Source organism: Cricetulus griseus, chromosome 3 (assembly GCF_003668045.3).
Source record: "Cricetulus griseus strain 17A/GY chromosome 3, alternate assembly CriGri-PICRH-1.0, whole genome shotgun sequence".
NCBI classification, from domain to species: domain Eukaryota; kingdom Metazoa; phylum Chordata; class Mammalia; order Rodentia; family Cricetidae; genus Cricetulus; species Cricetulus griseus.
This window is the reverse complement of record NC_048596.1, coordinates 87137003-87162479: the sequence shown is the minus strand read 5'-3', so window position 1 is coordinate 87162479 and position 25477 is coordinate 87137003. Positions and strand designations below refer to the sequence as shown.

At 36.3% G+C, this 25477-nt stretch overlaps 1 protein-coding gene across 5 annotated transcripts in view; it reads left to right on the top strand.

Moving 5' to 3' along the window:
- Far1 (fatty acyl-CoA reductase 1) overlaps positions 1 to 25477 on the top strand; it is a 54198-nt gene that overhangs the window by 10464 nt on the left and 18257 nt on the right. For 2 of the 5 annotated variants that reach the window (XM_027410125.2, XM_027410124.2), the window contains exons 2-5: positions 1506 to 1556; positions 15712 to 15905; positions 17489 to 17664; positions 23917 to 24096. In XM_027410125.2, the coding sequence (XP_027265926.1) occupies positions 15717 to 15905; positions 17489 to 17664; positions 23917 to 24096 (545 nt within the window). In that variant the 5' untranslated portion in view covers positions 1506 to 1556; positions 15712 to 15716. Of the gene's footprint in view, positions 1 to 1505; positions 1557 to 6277; positions 6321 to 8144; positions 8208 to 15711; positions 15906 to 17488; positions 17665 to 23916; positions 24097 to 25477 lie in introns of all 5 variants that reach the window. The other 3 variants (XM_035442270.1, XM_027410126.2, XM_027410129.2) reach the window with 3 other exon arrangements.

Sequence of the window (25477 nt, the reverse complement as noted above, 5' to 3'; positions counted from 1 at the left end):
AGATTGCATTCACAATGTACATGTGTTTCAAAACATGTATATAATAAATATATACAATTTTGTCATTAGTTTGTTAATTTATCTTTTGTAGTTATTGACTAGACTTTTGTATCTTCAGATGAGAGTCTGAAAGATGTAGGTAAGAATCCTTTATAGTCTCACTGAAGTGAATTGCCTTGTTTTGCCTAAAAGGTTACCAATTCCAAATGTGGCAATTTAGTTAAAGTTCATAGTTAATTGAAATGGGAAATGGCATTATTCAATAAGTTTTATTACTTGGTGTGTGTGTGTGTGTGTGTGTGTGTGTGTGTGTGTGTGTATGTGTGTGTGTGTGTGTGTGTGTGTGTATGTGTGTGTTAAAAAGTTTGAAAGTATAAGACCCATGGAACCATACTTTTAAAAGTTTTGCTAGATAAATAATATGTGGTAAAGGGGCCCAGGGAGGGAGATGGCCCAGTTGGTGAAGTATGTGTCACTCAAGCATGATGACCTGAGTTCTCCAGAACCCACAAAAAGCCAGGAGTAGTGTACTTTTTATCCCAGCACTAGGGAGGTAAAGATAGGCTTATCCTTGGGGCTCACTGGGTGCACAGCCTAGCCTACTCAGTGAGTTCCATGCAAATGTGAGACTGTCTCAAAAGCAAAGTGGGTGGTTCCTTAGGAATGGCACCTGAGGTTGAACTCTGGCCTTCACATACATGGGTGTGTGTATATGCACACACACCAAGTATTTGATAAAAAAATACAGGAAGTCATTGTAGTAAGGTTCCTATACTAGTCCCTCACATACCCTGAAAAATAAAAAATGGAGTCATTCATGTAAAAGTTGTGTGTCACCACAGTGAAGCTTTCTGTTGACTTTTGACTTCCTGGGATATTAGGATTATAGCAACAACAGTAAAACCTCCCATATGGGCTAGTTTCATTTGATGTGATAATAAAGTTCCCTCTTCCTTAATCCAAAAAAGATAACCTTCAAAAAATCTGATATTAACCAGTTATTTTTCTGTTCTAAACCTGACTCTACTTCACAAGGAAGGTCATTTTAAGTGGATTGTAATTGTGGTCTACATTTTGTTTCTTCTTTCTCTAGACTTTTTGTATATTTGTTTTGGTATATAAAACCAACTTTTATATAAAAGTTGGTATATAAAACCAACTTTTAAAGCCAGATATGGTGGTGTATGCTTATAATCTTAGCATTTAGGAGATGGAAACAGGAGGATATTGAATGCAAAGCCTTCCTGGATTACATAGCAAGACTGTTTTAATGGAGAGGGGGGAGGAGTGGGGGAAGGAAGGAGGACAAACCCCCCTAGCAACTTCCAAATTCCTTGGAATTCTTTTTGTCTTATGGAGTGAAGTGTTGTTTGATTATAGAGTAGAAACTAAATTCAATTAGGGTCTATTAAACTATATGTTGTAAGGCACTGGGGCCAGTCTCTGTCACTGGAAAACAAAAGCAGATTGCTAAACTAAATTGTTCCAATTTTGTCCTTTGACAGATTTGGTGACTGAGGAAGGGACCCAGAGACTCCTTGAACAACGAAGGCAAGGTACTATTGGCCTCATTGAGAGTTGAGATCCCCTATCTTTCTTACAGAGCCCACAGGGTTTCCAGATAAGCCCCTCTTGATGATACTGTTCTTTTTGCTTTGAGCCTAGGATCATTTTGGTTTGGGGTTACCACACTTAGTTTGCTTTGTGAGTGCTTGCTTGACTTGGTTTAAGTTGGCAGTCACATCCCTGGGAAAGACGAGTTTGTGACCTTGCAGTACTCAATGTAGACTGTGCATACCGCACAAGTGCCAGCTCACCTGCTAGCTTAGCTGCATCTGCATCCCTAAGCTGGCTGTAGTTTTAAAGGTAGTGTTCAATGAAGGCAGTACCACAGGGAGTGTGACACTTGCTGTCAGGATTTAAAGACATAATTCATCTTTTTTTTTTCACATTGAACTGCAAAAAAAAAAACAACAACAACAAAAAAAAAAACTTTAACCAAGTTGGATGAGTGGCTCTCATAGCCACAGTCACAATTTGGGGGCACAATTCTAGCATTCAACAATCATTAGAATACTTGCCATCTTGAGGTAGTGTTTATTTCTTGAGTTTGGGCTGCAGCTGTCTTTCTGTGTATTGAAAAAAGTGGATATTTATCATGACATGAAGCTTAGACATCATCTTTAGAAGGCCTTTTGCTCAGGACCCTTAATTGTAGTAATGATGATTGTTGGCCTTTTATCAGTTTCTTAGGCTGATGGTTACCAAGTTTTCACACAGTTGGCTCTTTATTTCAGTGGAAATGTATCAAGGTTCTGGAGGCTGGGCATGTGAAATAAGTGTGGGTAGAGCCATGCCTGGCTTGATGCTATGTAGCTCTAGTCATTGATCTTGTAACATGGTGTTTTTCCTGGGCTAGTAGAGCACTCCTAGGCTGTGCATTTTTAAAAGATAGTTTAAAATTTTTTAAAAATCTTTTATGTTCATTGATGTTTTGCTTGCATATGTATGTCTGTGTGAGGGTGTCAGATACCCTGGAACTGGAGTTACAGACAGTTTGAGCTACCATGTGAGTGCTGGGAATTGAACCTGGGTCCTTTGGAAGTATAGCCAGTGCTTTTAACTGCTGAGCCATCTCTTCAGCTCCTGACTGTGCATTTTTGAACTGTGGTGCTTTTCTCATTCTGCTTCATTTTTCTGAATGCTTGTGAAATACCAGAAAATAGTAGCTTTCTGGTTTCTCTCTCTAGAGAGGGAGGGATAGAATGAGAGAGTGAGAAAATACAAATCAGAATAGAAATATTTTCTTCTTTGTCCATTGATTTACCCAACATGGGCTTTGACTAATGTGTTTGTATATTAAATGCATAGAGGAACCAGTTTTAAGGTTTTTTTTTTTAAGTTTTATTGCAACATAGTCCTGCCATTTTGTTTATTCTCTATAGCTGCTTAGTCCATGTTATATTACAGTAATGAAATACCTTGAAACTGAATAATTTCATAAAGAAGAGTTTATTTACCTTAGAGTTGGAGGCTCAAGGGACTGCATCTGGTGATGTCTTCCTTGTTGGCAAAGTCCCAAGGATATTATATGACAAGAGACAGGAAATGTATGTGTATCTGAATCCTCTGGGCTCCCCTCTTCCCCTAAGCCATCAATATTCAGTCAAGGGGAATCCACTTGATGACATCAAAGACTGCTCAAAGACTCTACCTCTAAGCATAATAGTTGAATTAGATTTCTACTCTTAATCGCAGTAGAGATTAAACTACAACATGAGTTTTGGTGGAATGGCAAAGTTTCACACACAGCAGCCACTTTTGTGCTATAATACATGCTGCAATGTTGTTTCTGAGCAGTGGCTTGCACAACTGAAAATATTTACTCTTTAGCCCTTTATAGAAATCTTTGCTGACCCATGGTTTAGAACATTTTGGATTTCTTTCTCTTAATAGATATTTGAAACTTTTTCATTTAGCTTTTTTTTTTTTAAGAACATTTTATTTTTGAGTGTGTGTGTGTGTGTGTGTGTGTCTACCTTGTGGGTATGTACACCTGAGTGCTAGTGCCTGCATTGGCCTAAAGCGTTGGATCCCCTGGAGCTGAGTTAAAAGGGTGCGTGAGCTGTTCATTGTGAATGCTGGGAACCCATCTTGGGTCCTCTGCAGGAGCAGTATGTTGTTCTCTTAACTACTAAGTCATCTTTCCAGCTTTCTTCTTACTTTGTGTGTCATACAACTTGAGAAATGTTGAAAGATCATTTAGCTTAACTATCTGCCTGTCTATTGACCAGAGATCCTCCAGCTGAGGTACAGAAAAATGAGATAAGCAAATTAAAGAATTAATCACAAACCAGCATTGCACATACTATGTTAAACACAAGAATTACATCTAATTGGGAGTTTTAAAATGAAAGACTTGTGGTGCTGGCCTGTAGCGGAAGTAATCTCAGCTGCTTGGGAGGTTGAGGCTGGAATATTATAAATTTAAAGCCTGTCTGGACAACTTAATGAGAACCTGTCTTGAAAAGAAAGAACAAAAGAAAGGTAAAAAGAAGGCGTTAGACCCTAAGTTAACCTGTAAGTCCCACCTGCACCAGGAAACTTCTTGGGATTCTTAAAGTTGTAGTTCTTGGAAAATAACAACAAAGCATCATGGGAAAGTACAGTGGCTTATTTATTTTGTCCACAAAAACCCTGATAACACGTGTCTTGGGGCCACTCAGCAGGAAAGTTTTCATGAGTAGTCTTGACTGAATTCCATCTTGGTTGGTATATAATGTTTTAACAAAAAGCTTGCCTTAATTTGATCAAAATAGTTAAACTGGTTTTTCTCTAGAGAATCTCAGGATTAACATGAGGATATAGAACCCTTTCCTATACATGCAAGGTTCTTATTCATACCCTAGGATTCACACACACACACACACACACACACACACACACACACACAGAGAGAGAGAGAGAGAGAGAGAGAGAGAGAGAGAGAGGGAATGAGACAGAGAGACAGTGACCAAGAATGAGTGCAAAAATACAGATGAGAGTAGAAATGCTTTCTTTGTCCATTTGTTTACCCAACTGTCTCTACTAGTAGGCTTTAATGAATGTGTTTGTATATTAAATGCATAGAGGAACCAGTTTTAACAGAAAAGTAAATAGAGCCTACTTTGAGGTATAGCTGTAGGAGATGGAAGTTGATAGAAATCAGGATTGAGTGGTTAAGAATCCATGTTGAGACTTTCAGATTCAGTGCTTAGTTTCTCTAAATGTGTAGAAGGGAAAAAGCATGGATGTATGTCCTTGCAAAGGTCCTTTATCAGTTACAGTGCGGTGAATTAAAATGTTGGTAGAAGTAGGCAGTCTAGACTGACGGCAGAAATATATTTGGTAGTGCTTTATGTATTTGGTAAACATCATGAAGAAAGTTCATTAGGAACTAGAAGTGGGTCCTGTCCCAACATCAGTATCATTATCCTGAGTGGGATAGGTTTCATATTCAAAGTTCAACCTTTTTATCAATAGTTTATTAATAGTTTCATGTGTAGCCATCTGCTTTTTAATTTAATGTTTTTCTTCTAATAAAGAAATAGGACAAATTTATTAGTAAAGATTACCAGAAAAAAGATTATACTTTTTCACTGTAGTACTTAATTATTTTTCCTTATAAAAATATTTTTCTTAAAATATTTTTCAAAATTTCTATAAAGTTGAAAATCAATTCTTTGTTGTTGTAGAACAAAAATAAGTATAAATTAGAGAATTGAAGGAGAAAGTTATGATTTCTAACTTTTATATTTTCATACTTTCTCCAACTTTACAAACATTTAAAAAATACTTAACCCATGCACATAAAAAATGTATGAAAGGATAGTAAAAAGTTAATCTCCTGCATCCCCACTCCGTGGTTACACATACTTTTCTTCAGAAGCAACCGACATTACCAAATTTTTGGCTTTTCTTCCAGAAATAATCCATAAGAATATTTATACATTTAAGAAATTCCTTTTCCAGAAAAGTGGCATCACAGTATATTGCATTTTGGGTATTTTAAAGTATAAATATTGGGGAGAGGCAGGAGATATGCCTCAGCAGTTGAGCACTGGGTTGCTTTTCAATGGACCAGGGTTTGATTCCCAGAACCCTCATGTGTGCTCAAGATCATCTGTAACTTCAGTTTCAGGGGATCCAGCATCCTCTTCTAACCTCCCTAGACATTACATACAAATGGTCCACAAATATACATATAGTCAAAATACTCACACATAAAATAACTTAAAATATTATTAAATGTAATGTTTTGATCATATTAATCCAAGCTGCTTTTCCCTCTTAACTGCTTCCAGATCCACCTCCAAACAACCTCCTTCCAAATTCATGTCCTCCTCTTCTCCTTTTTTTTTCCTTAACCTACTAATTGCAATTTGTGTTGCCCATATACTCAGTGGGTGTGGAATGTGGTCTATCTACCAGGATCCACACCATTAAAGAAAACTGACTTTCCTCCAGAAGCTAACAGCTGTCAATAGCTCTTCAGTCTCTTCAGCTAGAGGTAGGGGCTCCTGCATGCTGTATTGTTGAATGCCTTGATCTTTGCAGATAGCAGCTGTGAATTCTTAAGCCCAGTAGTCCTGTCATGTCCAGAAGACACTGCTTTGGTCTGGTACCTGAGCCTTGTGGGAAGGGGATGTGATATAGATCTCATTTGGGGTTATTTAATCATGGATGCTACTTCATACCGATATATTCTCTGCTAAGCCACTTCATTCTTTAAATACAGAATATACCACCAGACGAACATTCCAGGTTTTACCTGCTCCTCTGTAAGTACACACTTGGTTGCAGCATTTTCACACATGTGTAAGGAAGAACTGGGGGATAATTTTTAGAAGTAGAATTTCAAGGTCAGAAGTAATGAGCATTTACATTTTTATAGATACTGCCAAATTATATCCCCCTATTAAGATTCTGTTCCTTTTGTACACTTTATCTAAAAAAAAAAAATTCTACTGGTTATTGTAAATCTGATAGATGAAAAGTCATCTTGCTTTACCTGTTCGATCATGTGAAACACTCTCATGTCATTTTGGGTATATGATGTCAATGAGTATGTTTATACAAGAAGAGTGTGAATGAAAGAAGGCATGTTCTCATACTTCAGCTTCTTTTCATTAAAGCAGATCATTATAAACTATTAAATAGCCTTGGTACTCCGTACAGTCTCTGTAAGCTAGTAGACATGGGTCAGTTCAGAGAGAGGCCCCAGGATCACATAAGAGCTTTCAGAAACGTAGATGTATTAGAGTGAACATTTTAACAGACTCCCAGGTGATTTGTGTGTATTTTAATGTTTGAGAAGTACTAGTGGAGGGCTCACCTATGACTTCCAAGAAGGACCTACAAATGATATATCTACAGAAGGGTAGACTTGGAATGGTGTCCTGAATATAATTCTAAATTTGACTGTGTGTGTGGAGGAACTGCTGTAGAAGTCTATGTGGCCTTATCACTGGAGTGTTTGATTTTGAGGGTTTTTTTTTTTTTTTTTTTTTTTTTTTCTGGAATATTAGGATTCACTATTTTCCAGTGGAAACTATCACTTTAGTATTAGGTTCTGGGAAGAGAATAGTATAAGAGCTAGGCACATTATGAGGTTGTCAGTGTTTGAATCAAGAGAGTTGAAGGGGCAGTAAGAAATCAGAGTACATTCCCAGGACATGAACACAAACTTAGTGTTTTGATATAGGCTGAAAGTCCCTAAACATTTTCTATAAAAGGCCACGTAGAATATTTTAGGCTTTGGGACTATATAGTCTTTGTTATAGTGAAATGCAGTTAGGTTGAAATTCTAGGTCATTTCACCCACAGCTAAACACTGAGCTGAACTCTGGAATCCGGTTGCAGAGAGGGAGGAGTGATGAGCAAAGGGGTCAAGACCAGGCTGGAGAAACCCTCAGAAACAACTGACCTGAACAAGGGGTTGCTCATGGACCCCAGACTGATAACTGGGAAACCAGAGCCTCTGAACGTGGGTGGCAGTTTGGAAGTCTAGTTAATCTATGGGGCCTCTGGTAGTCGATCAGTATTTATCCCTAATACACGAATGGACTTTGGGAGCCCTCTCCACATAGAGGGATATTCTCTCAGTCTAGACACATGGGAGGGTCTAGGCCCTGCTCCAAATGGTATGACAGACTTGAAAGATTCCCCCATGGAAGGCCTCACCCTCCTTGGGGAGCAAAAAGGGGATGGGATAGGGGGTCGGTGGGGGGCAGTGGAGGGAGAGGGAACTGGAATTGATATGTAAAACAAGCTTGTTTCTAATTGAAATTTAAAACAAGGGAAAAAATAGATGTATTTGAAGCAAAAACAAAAAATGAATTATTGGGCGATTGACAGAAATTCTAGTTTGTTTGTATTACTCCAATAAAATTTTATATGCAAAACCAGAGAATAGCAGAGATTTGAACTTAGGGTGATAGTTCGTTGCTCTGTCTAGTGTCTTTGGAGAATTGGGGATGAACTAGAGTTCTGTGGGTAGGTGGACACCTTAACAATTGACGTGCTAAGTAGCAGATTTTATATGTAAGGTTTTGGGCTCTTTATGAAATCAGGCCTTATAAAGCTGTGCTTGTCTTTCTCCTTAGCATAGTGCCTAAGTGGCACCCAGCCTTCAGACTGAAGTTCTTGAGTTCCTGAGCGGGGCACAGGTACTGTGTTTGCAGTGAGCATGCCTTAAATACTGTTAATTTGAAAGAGATCTGGACCAGTAGATTCTCAGCCTTCCTAATGCTGCAACCCTTTAATACAGTTCCTCATGTTGTAGTGACCCCAATTATAAAATTATTTTCATTGCTACTATATAACTGTAATTTTTCTGCTGTTAGGAATCAATATAAATATCTGATAAGTGATTTCAGTCCCTATGAAATGGTCATTCAGCCCCCAAAGATTTCACAACCCACAGGTTGAGAACCACTGGTCTAGATAGTACTGGGCCACTTAGAATCAAGTTAAATTTGGAGGGTATCCTGTAGGACTTAGGAGTGATGGTATAGTTTAGGAATGAGACAGGAAAAATGATCTTAAAACCTTTTAAGTCTAAGCAGAAGTACAAGTACAGCTTTATCACGATACTACTTTTTGATTACTACACTTCCTTGGCCGAAAGTGTAGTCAAGGAAGAGGACCAAGAAAGTAGAAAGAATTTGATCCTCACAGACCTGCTTTGTGCCACTTCCTTCTCCCTGAGATAAACACTGTCTTGACTTCTGGGTTGTACGTGTTTTTTATATAAAGAATCACACAGACTGTGTTATTTTTTCATCTGTATTTTTTGGCTAATATTTGAGAGCTTTCAACTACATTGCGCTATGTGTGTGTGTGTGTGTGTGTGTGTGTGTACATGTACATGCATTATATGTGTATACACATACACACACACACACACACACACACACACACATATATATATATATATATATATAATATGTTGCTATAATTAATTTTATTACCAATGGATATTTGAGGCTTTTTAAAGATAATATTTATTGTTCAAGTCTTAGTGCCCACGTATGTTTACAAATGTTCCTAAATAATGCCAGAAAGCTTTCCAAAGTGATCATACTGTTTAAGTACTATTTTGATTTATCTCCATTTCTGTGTTTAAAAGTTTCAGAATAGTGGGGTTGAAGGGGCTACATGTATGTATTGTATATACTAGAGCAGTCTGAGTGTAGGACCAGAGCTCTTAAGAGTGTTTGAGCGCTTGTTAATTATTGTCAGCCAGTAAGTGAGTAATTCTGTTTTGTTTCTTTGAACCTTCAGATACTTGATATGTAAGTCTAATTTTGCTAAAAATCATTCATTTCTTTCCCCAAAGTAAAAAGTGAGAGTGTACGTGCATGTGTAGATTGTAGTATGTAGCCAATAAATAAATAGCTTTTAGTCTTTAGTAATGATCTTTTTTCCTGAGGTTTGATAATTACACTACAGATTTAGCGATGATTTAAAAACTTGTTTATTAGTTCAAAAGTATGTAATATGGTGTTCAGTCTTTCCTGTATCACCAAATGGCTTAATTTGCTTGAAAATTTTTCATATATTTTTCAGTTATTTTGCCAGTAGTTTCTATTCACTGAATTCTGTCTGACAAACAGAATCATACTGACCATGCTAGTTGCTGTGAATGAGCTATGACAGTAACACAACCTGTGGCTTGTGTCTTTCCATACTGTTAGAAATGTGTTGAATGTGAAATTTGCAAGCCATGTAAATTTTATCAGCTCAACTTTACCAATAATCCTGGTTTCTCTTGAAATTCCCACTCTTGCAAGTTAAATTATTTGTTACAGTTTGATGTTAATCAATAGCACAACACTAAAATTTCACATTACACTTCAAATAATATCTAGATTACAGACTATTGTGAACGGTTAAAGAATATAAAGGAACTAAACAAATGTAGATTAGATTCAGATGGCCAGTATTTGGCCCACAAACCAATTGATACAAAGGTGAAAGTCTGAATAGTGTCAATGTGGGCATTGTTAATGACCATAGGATTATGCTGAGCTGAGTACAAGGACAGTCAGGAGTTTGTTGCTGGTGGTCTAGGCAGAGGCTGGAGGGAAGCTTGATTAGTCCTTGAGAAAGTGATGGCTTGCTGTGCCATGCTGCAGTCTGCGTCTCTTGTTTTTACTTTGATTCATTTCTGTCCAACATTTGCTGGTTATTTACTTGCACAAAGAAATTGTTTTTCACTGTCTTGGTGTTTCTTGGTAAATTTAATGTACCTGCCTACTCCTGATATATGGTGGTGGTTGTTTATTTGTATAAATAATGTACTGGGTTATTCACCTTTACATTGGTACCTAAATGGAGAAGCTTGGGACAAGGTACTCCAAGAAGCTGTGGATGTACAGTTTATTCATAGCAGTAACTTGGTGTTTCTTCAAAGGCATTTAAGTCCAACTCATTTTCAAAATTTAGTGATCCACATGGAGTTCCCTTGATTACATGTAAAAATGTGTTTGAATTTATTACACTTGAGCAAGATCTCAGAGCTTCTTGTACCTTTATCTGTTTCCCTCCACTGTCCTGGGGTTTTTGTTACTAGTATTCCAATGAATGAATTAGTCTTTAAGTAGGTCATGTTTGGTGGGACAGGAAAGTAAATCTACTGATGATAGGTATGTGCTTATTTCTTGACCAAGTATGATATATTTTCATTAAAATTGATTATGACAGTAATTAAATCTAGCTGGTGATTTTCCAACTCCAGTTATAAGTTTGACAATAGATTTCTTTGTATTTTCCTCCCTGTGGTTGACTACTTTTGAAAATAGTCTCAGGGATATCTTGTTAAAGTGAAATCACCTGAACCAATTAACAGATTTTTTGCAGTTGCAGTTTGACCTGTCAGCTTTGTATGTGGACCAATCTGAAGTTTTAAAGGATTCTTCATATAGAATTCACTGTACTTCACACCCATCTCTTTAGAAAGCAGGTTCTTGTTTATTGCATGCACTCAGTGAATGGCAGGGCACCCTGATGTGAAGAAGGATATGTTTTTCCTTCTGTAGTTGAATTGTGCACCTTAGAACTGAACAGGATCTTTAAGATAAGCCACTCCAGCCCTTCCATTTCCTCTGAACTTCTGGTGGTGTGTACTTAGTTACTTCCATGATTGATGTGTTTATCTCACTGCAATGTATATAGAAATTTTTTATGCTTTCTATAATTGTGGAGTTTAGTTAAAAGATACTAGCTCAGATTTGATTCTGCCCATACATGTGTGCTTAGTGAACTTAGCGAACCAACCAACCAACAAAGAAAAATTTACTGGGAACTTATGGGAAATAATATCTGAAGGTATTACTCAGTCCAGGACCCCAGCCCATGGGTTAGTACTATTCATATTTAAGGTGGCTCCTCTTTTCCTTGCTTAAAACTCTCAGGAAATATCCTACAGTCTCACTTGGATGAGTACCTCATTAATGCCTTTGTTTTTTAATCCAGTCAAGTTGAAAATTGAAATTAACCATCACAGCATTGTATTGGAAGTTTTAATTTAATTCAGTATCATCACAGGGCAAAGAGGATTTCTGTTTCTTGGCAATATAAAAACTGCTTGTTAAGTAGTAGATTTTTGTGCTTTTGTACTTATTGGAAAACCCTAAGAGTTTAAAAAGTTAAAAATGAGAGAGAGGACCTTAATTTTAATTACTTAACCAAGTTTCCAAAACTATTAACTTACTACCCTTATATTAATACTAGGATATTTGTTTGGGGAATACAGTTAAAAGTTTATTTTGTATGTAAGTTGATACCCTAGTTAGTCTCTTATTCCTCATTTGTGGTCTCTGTTTGCCCATAATAACCTGCATGTTCTTCTACAAATAAAAACAGGTTCAGATTAGTAGTAGCTTTAGCTTAAATGACAGATTCTGGATTTGAATTATTAGTTAAGGAAATATTTTTTGTAAATGAAAATATTCTTTTTTTAAACAGCTGCTGGAAAGCACTTTTGTCAAGTAAGCCTGTGTGAATTCCTTGAAAGCAGTGGTAGTACTTGGTACTCAATCCTTTGTTAGACTTTTAACTTGTTTTTGCCAAACTTTTGAGTCAGAGAATACAGTGTTGCCTGCAGAAACTTCTAGTTGCTATGTGTATTCACCCTTTCCAAGAGAGAATGATGATCCTGTGCCGCTCTCAGGAATGCAGTGCTGTAGCTGCTTGCTCACAGATGATAAGAGGTTGTTAAACTCATTCACCAATTAATTTTTGGTTGGTTATTTCTTGGATTTTCTACATTTATGTGAATTGCTGATTTCCAAACATGGTATATCTTTGTTCCTTTTTAGTAGTAATTATTTTGTAGATGCAATATTTTTAAACCTTTACTGAATTTGTCCTTTAATAACTTCATACATGTAGAAAGGGCGGTCTGATTACTGTAACTCCTTATCTTTTTTTTTCTACCCCTATTAATTCCATTTTTTAAAAGGTCCATAGTGTTTAAACTATTATTATCTGTGAAGATGGGTATGCCTTATCCACCAGCATTTGGTGGGTTTCTTCATGGGCTACACAACTGAAGACAATACTTCCCCTTCCTCAGAGTCCATTAGTAGCCAGTAATTCAGCAGGAAGGAATAGAGCCCCATGAACTCCTTCCTGGTCTGTGATTGACTGTTGATACACCCTTCTTGTTTAGATCTATTGCAGATAGCCATAGCTGTTGTGACATAACTACATTGACTGTACCATGTGTAGAAGACAACATTTCAGCAATTCTTTTTCCTGTCTTCCAGTTCTTCATTCTTTTTGCCCCTTTCCCTTGAAATTTCCTGAGTCTTAGAAGGAGTGGTATAAATGTCCTGATTACTCAGCAGTATTCACAGTACCTTGAGCAGCTAATTGGTCTCTGCATTCACTAATGTAAAGTGCAAAGAGAAGTTTCTCTGAATCTTAGAATAACATTTGTGTGGTTATAAATGTAGATATTTAGAGAATAGGTTGGTGCTGTAGTAATTTACCTAAACAACAATAGTAAGTTTCCCCTTTAGGGCCTAAGACCTCTACAGCCATGGGGTTTTGGATCCGGTTACAGTACCAGGTATGAATTCTCTGTTACAGAGTAGGCCTCAATACAGTAAGAGAACAGTTGGTTACTTCCATAACAGTCATGCACCATTGCATGGGTGGGCACATCTTGCCTGGCAGGTTGGTATTGCAGATTGTAGGGTTCATGACTGAGTAAGACCTTTGATGCCTTTACTCCTCTAGAAGATTGCATTGTACCTTTAGTTACAATGAAAGCTTGCTAGCAGGGATGAAGCTTCCAACCTGTTCTATGCTTGATTCTTTGCAACTTGTAACCTAGGTATGTGGTGTCTTCAGCAATAGGGTCTTATTAAGTAGTTTTGGTGGGCAACAAACAAGAGTGGCATAGAGCCTGTATTTGAGAGGCCTCCTTGACTGGTACCTCATTGGGATTTTTTTTTTAAGTTACCTTTGGCTTTCATTATGCAGACACAATATTCTTATAAAAGGTTTGGAGGATTTTTCCAGATGCCTTAAGGGTATTTATAAGACTTGAATGTCTTCTTGATGTTTTCATTATCCTACTTTGTAGTTGGGTTGTGAAGGACTAGGCAGTTGGTTTTGGTAGCTGCTTTTGATCTTGATTTAGATTTTGGAGATATCTTTTTCCAAAGAATTTTCCTGAGATGGGATTGCTGGTTGAGAGCTTCCTGGAATATACTTTCAGGGCCAGGAGCAGTAATGCCTTAAAATCTGTTCTGGAGGCAAGATGCTGCATAGACTTTGTTTTTCTGTTGGTTGTTTTTGTTTCCTTTCTGTAGATCCTGCTTTCCCCACTTTTTAAAGGATGTCTGGTGCACTGTAGAACCTAGCCTATTTCAGTTTTGTCCCAAGTACCAGCTGCGTGCTTTCCTCAAGTACAAACAAATATAAAGGCTGGAGCCAATATTTATTTAAGAAATGAGACTCTCAAGAGTGATTCTGCTATTCTGTGTGCATGTTTTTTGATTACCTTGATGACTGCATACTCTAATCCAGCTTCTTGATCCTGAGTTTGGTGTTTCCTCCTGGATTTGAGTGGGGGAGATAGATGTTAAATACAGCTCTGAGCTCTTAGAGTACTTTTCTTCTTCTGCTGTGGCCTCTCTGTCAATTCATTCTCATCTGTTCTTCTAGAAGTTATTTTGTTTTATTTCTCCCCCCCTTTTTTTGCTTATTCATGAAGTTCTTTGTTTCTAAATTTAAAAAATGTTTTTAATTGAAATAGAATGACACCACTTCCCCCTCCATTTCCTCCCTGCAGTCTCTCCTAGCTACCCTCTCTTGAATTTCTCCCATGCCCCACAACTCTCAACTTGATAGTCTCTTTTTCTTTGATTGTATTTGTTAAATACATTAGTGTATGTATATGCAGAAATAAATGTAACCTGTTGAGTCCATTTTTGCCGTTTCTGTATGTATGGTTTCAAGGCTGAGCAGTCTGCATTGGACAACCAATAAGGGAGAGGCTAATTCTTTTTCTCCCAGCATTCAGTAGTTATCTGTAGTTCTTTATCTAGGGGTGAGATCCCTAAAATTTCCCCTTCCCACATTAACTTGTCCATCTATTGTTTGGGTCTTGTTTATGTAGCCATTTCTGGGAGAGACTATTTCAAGGCTGACTTACTGGTATTCTGGTTCTTAAAATCTTTCCATTCCCTTTCAGTGATGTTCCCTGAGCCATAGATGCAGAAGCTGTGATGTAAATGTATCTGTTGAGCTTGGCTCCCCATGATTTGCTCTCTGCATTGTGTATAGTTGTTTTCTGTGATGCTCTCCATTTTCTGTAAAGAGAAGCTTTTTTGAGAAGTAGTTGCCACACTTGTTTAGGAACAGTAGCTCACACCTCCAGATTTTTACCAAAACACAAGTTATAAGAACCTTGAACATAAACACATCTATTAGACTTTCCAGCTTAACTAAGACCTAAGTAGTATTGAAGCTTTTTTCCCCTCTGATTGCATTGCATGCCCTCAGGCTCTAAATAGCATAGAGCTTGGATTTCAATATAGTGTAGTCTCCTGTAGTAATGTATTTTGTAGATCTTCCTGTACTCACCCCATTCATTCTCTGTTTGTTTTCTTGTATATTTTTCTACCCCCTCTTTTTTTCTTTTTGCTTATTGTCATGAATGTATAGAAAAAAGAACTTGATGTTACCTCTTCCTGTTTAAGTGGTTAATGACAGGTGGCTATGACACCTGGCAGTGTTATTCAAGCTGAACATTTTGAATCTGCTGACCTCCATTCAGGGTTATAAATTTCTTTGGAAAGAAAGAACTATAATTCAGTTGTATTCAAAGTTTAACAGAGGTCGAATGAATATTCATGTTCATAATTAATGTTTTAGAGGTCTTTTAAATATACAAATGTACTAAAGAAACTTGGGGCCTGAAAAGAAGGTGAGTGACTTGTCTGAATGATCCAGGAAAGAACAAGGTCTTGCAGAGCTGCAGTCCATTCTTGCTTCCACTGTACTATAATGAATCAAAGGAGTCTGCTCTTGTCAATATTCAATTTTGATTTTTGCCAGTCTTTCAAAATATTTGTGTGGAAACTAAGAGGTTTTTAAATAAGATTGAGCATACATTCATAAACTAATGTGTGTGTTGTCATGTTTCTTTCATAGTCAAAATGGTTTCAATCCCAGAATACTATGAAGGCAAGAATATCCTCCTCACAGGAGCTACTGGTTTCTTAGGGAAGGTGCTTCTGGAAAAGTTGCTGAGATCTTGTCCTAAGGTGAATTCAGTCTATGTTTTGGTGAGGCAGAAAGCTGGACAAACACCACAAGAGCGAGTGGAAGAAATCCTTAGTGGCAAGGTAAGTGTGGAGGATGATCATTTGAAAGGGGAATAAAAGTATATGCTTGTATGGGAATTTTGTGAAGCATCATTAGCTTGGAATATTGTTTCAGTACCTACGCCCACCCCCTCCAAGAAAAAAGACCTGGGAAAATTTGCTAAGTTCCTGCAGTGTGACAGTGAACTAGAATCAAGAAAAGAAAAACAGCTTTCTTTTATGCTAAACTAAATTTTCTAGTAAGGTTTAAACTATTGTTATGATTGATACTCCAAGTATCCTTTTTGAGATGCTTTATTTGTAACTACCAGATAGTTTAGTCTTCAGATAACAATAATTAGTTTCTGAAGTACCTACCATGCTTAGAGACTATATATTAATGTACTTTATAACTACTAGGTGTGGATTGAGGTGTTAAAATGTACTTGTGGCCCTCCCCTGGGTTCTACTTTCTCTGCTTGCCTAGTAAATGTTGATATACCTGCTGTAGGCCTTGATCTGGCTTTATAAGGTCCTGTGAAGTAGTTGTATAGCACCCTCTGTTTTGTGAATTGAACGGTTGTCCTTTAAATTAAATTTGGAAGTAGTTTGTATAGTTTGGATATGGGGTGTTCATTGCTGTCTGGATGATCTCCACTCTCAGGGCCTCCTTCATTTATTAACTGTATGCTGTCAGTATAATCTATATTGGTTCTTTTTCTTCCTCTCTGAACTCCAGACCCACAAAACTAAACCTTTTTAGGCCTATGTCTTCTAGGATATGAAGGTGATATGTAGTCAACATTCCTAAGACTGGCTTTGAAAATCTCCAAAATTCTTTATTTATAGTGTTTCTAATCTAATGACTTTACTCACTTAGCAGATATTTGAGACTGTATATTGTCAAGTACTCTATCTAGGGTCTGTATACTGTGCAGAGTAGCTGTAGTCCTTGCCCTTCTAGAGTAGCATATATCTACTCCAACAAAGGAAAAAACCAAAAAACAAACAAAAAACCCAAGCAAACAAAACCAGGTAGTAGCCAAGTCCAGTTGGATGTTTCTTTCTAAAAATGTATGTTTTTTCATCCTGTGGAGGAACACTATTGTGCTTTGAATTTTGTCCCTATCACTCACCCATGTGCCTGCCTGTTCTGTTGATCCTTCAGGTTTCTGATTTAATGTCATTTCCTCTAAGAACTTTCTGTAACTCTTAACTCCAGGGGATACCACACCCTCTTCTGGCCTCCGTGGGCACTACACTCAGGTGTATAGACACATACACATACAATTAAGCAGTTTTAAAATCTTTTAAGAGTAAGGCAATTAACTGGCAGTGTAGGAGGGGTGAGACTATCATTGTCCAGATGTCTGTTATTTCTTAAGTCTGTTCTGAGGTGTAAGGCACATGGACAGTTAATGTTTATGCTGCTGACTGCCATCTCTGTTTTCTTGAAGCCCTGCTTGAATTCTGAGTTTTGACTCTATATCTGTAAGATGAAGAATCTTCTGTACCCCATGAAATTTAAAATTTTAAAATAGCTGTCATTGGTGGGGGAAGGGTTTATAATAGGTTTTGAGAAGTGGAAAACACTGTCCTAGAATAAATATCTTCCCATTTGATAGCTTTTTGACAGGTTGAGAGATGAAAATCCAGATTTTAGAGAGAAAATTATAGCAATCAACAGTGAACTCACCCAACCTAAACTCGCTCTCAGTGAAGAAGATAAGGAGCTCATTATAGATTCTACCAATATCATATTCCACTGTGCAGCTACTGTAAGATTTAATGAAAATTTAAGGTAAGTACAGATACTAACATTTGAATTTTATATTTTCCAGATGTAATTTTAATTCTGCCTTTTAGTGAAGTTGTTTTGAAAGTGATATGAAACTGTCATATGCTAATATTGACTTTCAGTGTCCTATAGAAGTTAGTAAAATTCTTTTTTTATAATCATTTTGAAAATAGTATATGCTGATTAGAAAACCTTGTCATGACTTTATAAAATAGGACAGAAGCAAGCAATGTACTAGAAGAAAGCAGAGAGTGTACTTGGGTAAGAAGCAGGAATAGTTACTCAGCTGTGTTGGCTACCTTTTCCTGAAGTGTTGTCTAAATATTCTACCCTAGCAACTGTTTGCACTTTTATGTGTTCCAGAACAGTAATCATAATTAAGCTCAAGTTTTGCATACTAAGATAGATAGAAATGACTTTCATGTTATAGTCACTTTGTTTATATTTCAAAAACTCTGCTTTGGTGGCATTGTTAAGAGATAAGGTAACATCAGAAATAAAGTTTAATTTAAAACCTAATTTGAACTTCAGGATACATCTTCCTTCTAGGAAAAACAAAAACAAAAACAAAAACAAAAAACAGTTTTCTAAGTGATCATTATTCTTCAATGATTAAGAGTACTGGCTGCTCTTCCTGAGGACCTGGCTTGAATTCCAGCACCCAAATTATGGCTCACAGCCATCTGTAGTTCATTACAGGGAATTGGCTGCCCTCTTTCTGGCCTCCTTTGACTGGGCACATATGTGGTGAACAGACATAGATGCAGGCAAAACATCGATACACATGAACTAAAAATAAATAAATATTTTTAAGAAGTAAGTGAGTATACATTTCAAACAATGGCATTTAATTCCTAACACTTATTTTTATGGTGTGTTTAGAAGTGCAATTTTATGTTAATTTTATTATATAGTCTTACACTAGTTTAAATGGTAAAGCATCTGTTTTTAGGTTTCAGAACTATTTGTGAAGCCCTTCCCTTTAAAATGCTCAAAAGGTTAGACTCTGCAAATGGCTTTGGCAATAACCCCCATAGTTTTTGAACATTGAAGCATAACTCTTAATGATTATATTGTGTGAGAGCACAATGCCAAGTATTTGGGCTTATGAAGGTACTACCACTGTCTTTTATAGTTCTTGGGTTGTACTTTACAGTCTTCAAAACATTACTTATTTGTCAGTTCCTCTGTCCTAACTTTACTCAGCTTGTCCTAGGCAAATCCATTTTATTCCTGAGGCAGCTGAGGCAACAATATAAAGAAAAGAGAAGAAGTTTTGGAGTTACACACCTTAGTTCTAGTCTTGACCTCATAGTTTATTAACTGAAGAGTTTGCACAGTTATTAACCTCCTTGAATTTGAGTTTGCTTATCTATAAACTGAAACTTCTCAGAAGATTTTTTTTCCTTCCCTTTGCAAAGTTTAAATGAGGTGTTGTTTTAGCTCTTTACCACAGAGTATCTGAGTCTGTAAACCATTGCTTTACTCACTCTTTTTAAATTCTTTTGGGAGCCAACAGGTGAGACCCTCAGTGACTGTCATGTGTTTAGAATCCAGAAGTGACAAAATAATATAATCAGTGTAGTATAATCTCCATATATATATACATACACACACACACACACACACACACACACACACACGTATATGTATATATATGTATGTATATGTTAGGAATACATGTCTTTCTATATTGATGGTAATTGTTTTTAGTTTTATCTACATACTATTATTCCTACCATGAACATATGTTATTCTTCAAAAAAATAGAAACAAAGTAACTTTGAAAATATATTTAAAGCAATATTTGCATTCTATCTTAAAGGAATTTGTACCTTCATCAGTAAAAAAATTTCTTTTTATAATTAATTATTAAAAATTCATATGTGTACTATAGTTACATCATAAATACATAAGCACAGCTTGCCAAGTCCATTTAGTGTTTCTCATATTATATATGTTTTTAGGATTTATCAGTTGGTACTGGATAACCAGTTAGGGGGCTCATTCCTGGGAAAGACCAAGTCTCTCTCTTTCTCAGCTGTCACAGTAGGGCTCACAGATTTCCCCTGTGTTGTCATATTACCTGATGTTTTCATTGTTTGGTTTTGTTTAGGCAGCCATATTACTGAGATTATAGCTGTCTTCTCATATACAGAAGACATAATCTCATAGCAGACTTCCTGGTCCTCTCTTAGAATTTTTTTGCCCCTCTTCTGTGATAATCCCTGAGCCTTAGGTGTAGGAGTTGATCATAGATGTATCAGTTGAGGCTAAGTGAAAATTTAAAAAAATTAACCTTTTCCTTGCATGTATATTTGCACATAGACCTAACATTGCACTTTAAATAATATTTTCAAGATTATGAATATAGTCTCTGACTTTTGTTTTAATCAGCCTGTGATAGCCAAGGCTAATCTTAATACTATGTTCCTTCTGCCTCAGACTTCCAAATGCTGGGATAACAGGCATATACTATTGTGCTTGTCTATTAATGGTTTTTAGTGCAAGCTTCATTTTTCCTTAGAATTCATTTCTATAAAATGGCCAGTCTAACATATTTTCCCCTCAGTTCATGCTTTCATTATTTTCTTTATAATAAAAAGAAAGCATTTATAAAGTCACATAAAACTTAGTGTGTTTTCAGGGGTTGGTGAATAATACTAATTGATATAGTTCTTATTGACCTTTGGGGGGAAATTTCATGCTTTTAAAGGGGAATTTTATTAGCAGAAAACATTAATTTAGGTAAAATGCATCAAAGTAACCTTTACCAGAAGGACCACAGTATATTACTTTTTTGTTTTCTTTTGATTAAGAAAACTATTTAATAATATTTTCATTATTAAAATTTCTTATACTAGAGAGACCAAATTGGAAAGCCTAGATAATTTTTTGTTTTTCTCCCTTTGTTAAGTTATAAATGTTCACTGTCCTAGTCCTAGTCACCACATCATAACTATCTCTGTGAAACAGATCTAATGGCTGTTGACATCTAAATATTGGTAGAACATTAGACTTGGGCCAGATATTCAGAAATACTGGAAATAGCATATAAGAGCCACTTAGGGGAAAACCATGTATAACCATAACCATCACTATCTGTTAAGCCACAGATAACAATCACATGATATAAAATTGTTACTACTGAGGAGGAGACTCACCTAACATTTTACCTAGTGCCTTGGGGAGGAACCAAGATAAGGCTGGATGTGGACCCTTTCACAAGCCTTTCATAAGCCCTGGGGCATATATGCTATGTAGGTTGTACTGAACAGCATATGTTGAGAGTTGGGGACGCAAAGCTCATTAATTTTCAGATATGTTTCTGAAATACTGAAACAGGGAGAAATTGACAGGAATAAAGGGGTGAGGAAGGAGAAAGGGAATAATTGTTGCATAAGCAGTTGGTCACAGGGTCTTGTATTCTCTAGACAGGACAGGATCAGTTGTGTAGAGAGGAATATCAAGAGGCTAGAGGCCATCATGAAGGCAAAAATAGAAGAGGAAGAAGAATAAACAGGTTGGAAACATACGAGATTTCAGGAATGGAAGAGTTCTAGATGATGAGGCCCTAGGGGATGAGTATGGAGTAGGTTTTCCAAAAGGAGTGGAAGTACAGATTAAGATAAAGGAATGGTGGAGTCTTAAGTGTATTATTCTTAGACTTTAAGAATGTATTGTGACTAGAAAAATGCCCAGAAAGACCTCTGGTGAATCCTGGTGCTTGTGTGGGTATTTGGTGTTGATGACTTTTCCTCTAGTTCTGACTCCCTCATGCTGTGAACTTTTCATAAGTCCACCTGTAGGGAAATCTGCCTTTTGTAAAAATATTATATTATCTGCCTCTTCCCACCTTCAAAGAAAAGGAAAGAAAACGGCAATAACTGGAAAACATGTTTTAAAATGTAGATTTCTTGGTTGTACCTGACCCTGCCTGTCTTAAGATGCACTTATGATTTCATAAAGCAAAACCATGAGAACTTTATTTCTGTTTATTTACTTTCTGGTTTAGCATGTAAGGGTCACAGCCTGAGGTTCAACAAAATAAAATATAGGGTTTCTATTGAGGTTAAAACTAGCCTGGCAGATAATTAAGTTATGTTATATCTTATGTTGTTTTAATATGGCTTCAGGTTTGGGCTGAAGGTACAAATAGAGTGGAGAGACAAAAGGCACAGGAGTGTGCCTCTTGAGTTAGTCCTCATTTTGGTGACCTAGAAACTCTGTCAACATCCTCAGGACAGTGCAACAGAATATCCCTTGTGTCCTTTCTCCAAAACATCACTCTCTTTATCCCTATTGTTTTGTAAATGAGAAAGAAAATAATGCATTCTCTAATGCTCTAGTAGATAGTATCCTCTCTGTGAAAGGTCTTTTGCTAGATTTCCATTTGAACAGATGTTTTTTTTTCTCCTTAGTTGTAATTTGGGAGGATCATAAGAACCACATCTTAGTTTCATTAATTTTTTTTTCTCCATAGGATCTCAGGTGCTACTAAAAGAAAAAATACAAGTCTTAAGAAATATTTATTAAGCTTTTCCTTTTTATGAGTTAGTCCTTGTTTCTGGTGACCCAGAACTTCTTGTCCTGTCCTCAGGAGCTTGTAATAAAATATTCTCAGTATACCTAAACAATATCCTCTTTGTCCTCATTGTTTTCAGACAGATAGATATCAAAGTATTGCCATACAGTCAGGTAGACTGAATTCTGTCTGTGACTTATTTTTTCTTAACACTGACAATATGAATGTTTTGCAAAGTGCTCAAAGCCATTTTCAATTTTGTAAAAATATTTCACACCTGATGTAATGATACTTGTTTGTAATCCCAGCATTCATGAAGTGGAGATAGGAGGATCATAAAATGAGGTCATCCTAGGCAACATAGGGAGTTCCAGTCCAGCCCTGGACCACATCACCCTGTCTTAAAAAGGCCTCCCCTCAAAGTTCATTGGATCTATGTTTGAACATACATTATTTTTATATAATCATGAATATTAATTTAATAATTTCACCTTCAAATTTAGTGTAGGATAATTTGCATGTTTTTAATGTTTTTCATGGTTATACTTACTATATGATATTCTATAATGTTGAAACATAACAATCTGTAATTTTCACTAGCTATAAAAATTTTATGTATTGTTTAAAAAGTTAGGCTTCAGGTGAGTTTTTGCTCTGAAAGTTAGGTTACTAGATTAGTAAATGTACAATTGCTGAAATTACTGGTAATTGTTCTAGTTTGTTTTAGATCTGTTGTATTTATAGTTTATAACAAGAATGTAATACTCTTCCAGTTTTACCACTCAACAGTATTGAGTATTCCAAATTGTCCCCATCGACCTACATTTATAGTCTGTTTATTGGTGTATGTACAGGTGTGTGTATACATGTGCATGGAAGCCAGAAGACAACTTAAGGATGAGATTCCTTAGGTGTCATTCACTATTTTTATTTATTTATTTGAGATTGGATGTGTCACTGGCTTGGGATTCACTCTGTATTATGTTTATCATGTATGATACATGTGGAATGGCTAAATTGATCTAATTAGTATGTGTATGACCTCAGATAACTTTTCTTGTATTGAGAGTGCTTTAAAAAATCAATGATTTTAAGTAGTCTGGTATATAGTTATTAAGTCCAGTTACTACATTGTACAATAGACCTCTTGATGGATCATTAAAAAGTGCTATGATTAAAGTTACATAGAAAAAAAAAAAAGCTTTCCACCATTTCTTTAATACTCACTGGTGGCCTGTTTTGAAACTGTGTTAAGAATAACAGATACTAAATGCTTATAATGCTTTACAAGTTAGTTTTTCATTTAGTCTTTCCTAGTTCTGGTGGGAGATTCCATTACTGTTCCCATTTACAGGTGAGGAAGCTGAGGCTTGAGTGCTTGTGTAACTTAGCATTTTAGCTGACGGGTGGAGGCCATACCAGGATCTGAGTCCAGCCTGGTTCCATAGCTTTGTTCATACTCCTGTTTTACATCATAGTGTATGCTTTGTTTTTCAAATCCTATATTGGAGTTTATTTTATGATTAGAAAATTCATACATAGTTGGTAAAATGGATGTTGTTCATACTGAAATAAAATAGAGCAACTCAGAGCTAAAGGAGAAATTGCAAATTACTGAAAAACATGTTTCTTTCTCTGTAATTACCTAATGAAATTCAGATTTGGTTTTTAAATAGGTTAAAGAAAAAATATATAGGTTTCTAAGTTTTCATTGTCTCTTTCTTTTGCAGAGATGCTGTTCAGTTAAATGTGATTGCTACGCGACAGCTTATTCTCCTTGCACAGCAAATGAAGAATCTGGAAGTATTCATGCATGTGTCAACAGCATATGCCTACTGCAATCGAAAGCATATTGATGAAGTAGTTTATCCTCCCCCTGTAGATCCCAAGAAGCTGATTGATTCTTTAGAGTATGTTTGAATTTATACACATTGCTTTTAATCTTAAGACTTTGGATCCAAATTTATCTTTTTTCCTCTCTCTCTCTGCTATGCATACACATGTGCTTGCATGCCTTTGTCTCTTCCTATATTCAACAACTGACTGCTTATCTGTTGCCCTATTGTACAGGGTTATGTCTGTTGGTGAGGTCAATTAGAGTTTTCCCTTTGGGTCAGGTAATTTATCCATGTGTTAGAAATTTTGTTTTGTTTTTAAAAAATGAGAAGTTTTGTTTTTCAGGTAGTCATTTCTAGCTCCTGTGGAGACCAGACACCAATGACTGCTTAACCATAAGGTTCTAGTTTACTAAAGGATCCCCTCCCCTGCAGTGTACAATACATATAGAGAGGCTTTTCATTTTAAGAGAATCAGAGGAACCTTAGTCCTTTGATTTATACTCCTTCCTATTACTGTCTTTCTAAGGATGGGGATTCCTTCCCATCAGCAGTTGTTATTATGAACAATATTTGTATTCAGTAGATGTAGAGGATTTTGTGAAATACATATAACACAACCTAGCCTTCACTTGCTTTTTGGTCTTTCTTACCATATAAAGTGTGAGCTCTTTTCTCTTTTTTGGACTACAATTACAGAAGCAGTCCAACAACCATTACATCTTTATATATTTGTTTTCAAACTATCTCTGTGAGCTTTTTGTTTTATAGTTTTTGCTTTTTCTTGGTCCCATTTACCTTTGATTCCTACAATCTCTTGATTTTTCCTGAAATAAGCACACATAACTTTTTAAGAAAGGCTTTTCATGGTGAGGGAATGGATTGTCAGAAAATCAATACCATAGATGACTGAGACATTTTTTGTGAGAATTACCTACTTTTATTTTATGCCTCTATACAGATGCTCCTAAATATATACCCCATTTCCTCACAAATCAATAAAAGTATTTATGATTTTGGAGAAAAGTAAAGTTAATGAAGCTTATTACTTTTCAGTTTCTTAGTCTTGGCTTAAGCAGGCATCTAAGGAAATGAGAAGAACTTGTAACCTAAATCTTTTTTTCTCCTTTCCTGTCTTTCAAAGGAATCTGTCTAGTGAGCTTGCTGTGTAAACTCAGTAGAAATAAGGTTTACTCACCTGAGTTTCTTCAGATGTTTTGTTTTTGCAGAGCAGGGGGCTTATTTTCCCATCTATCAACTACCCGTCTTATCCAGTTTTCAAAACTCAATCTCCATTGTAGTTTTTTTTTTCAAATTGGATAGCTATTTGCCTGTAGTTTAATGTTGTAATTCTTCCATATACACAAAGTACTTCCATATGTAGGAGCATTTTAAGCTTTCCTGGTTATTATTGGTATCATCAGATTGTGACAGTATGCAGAATCTAATTGTATGC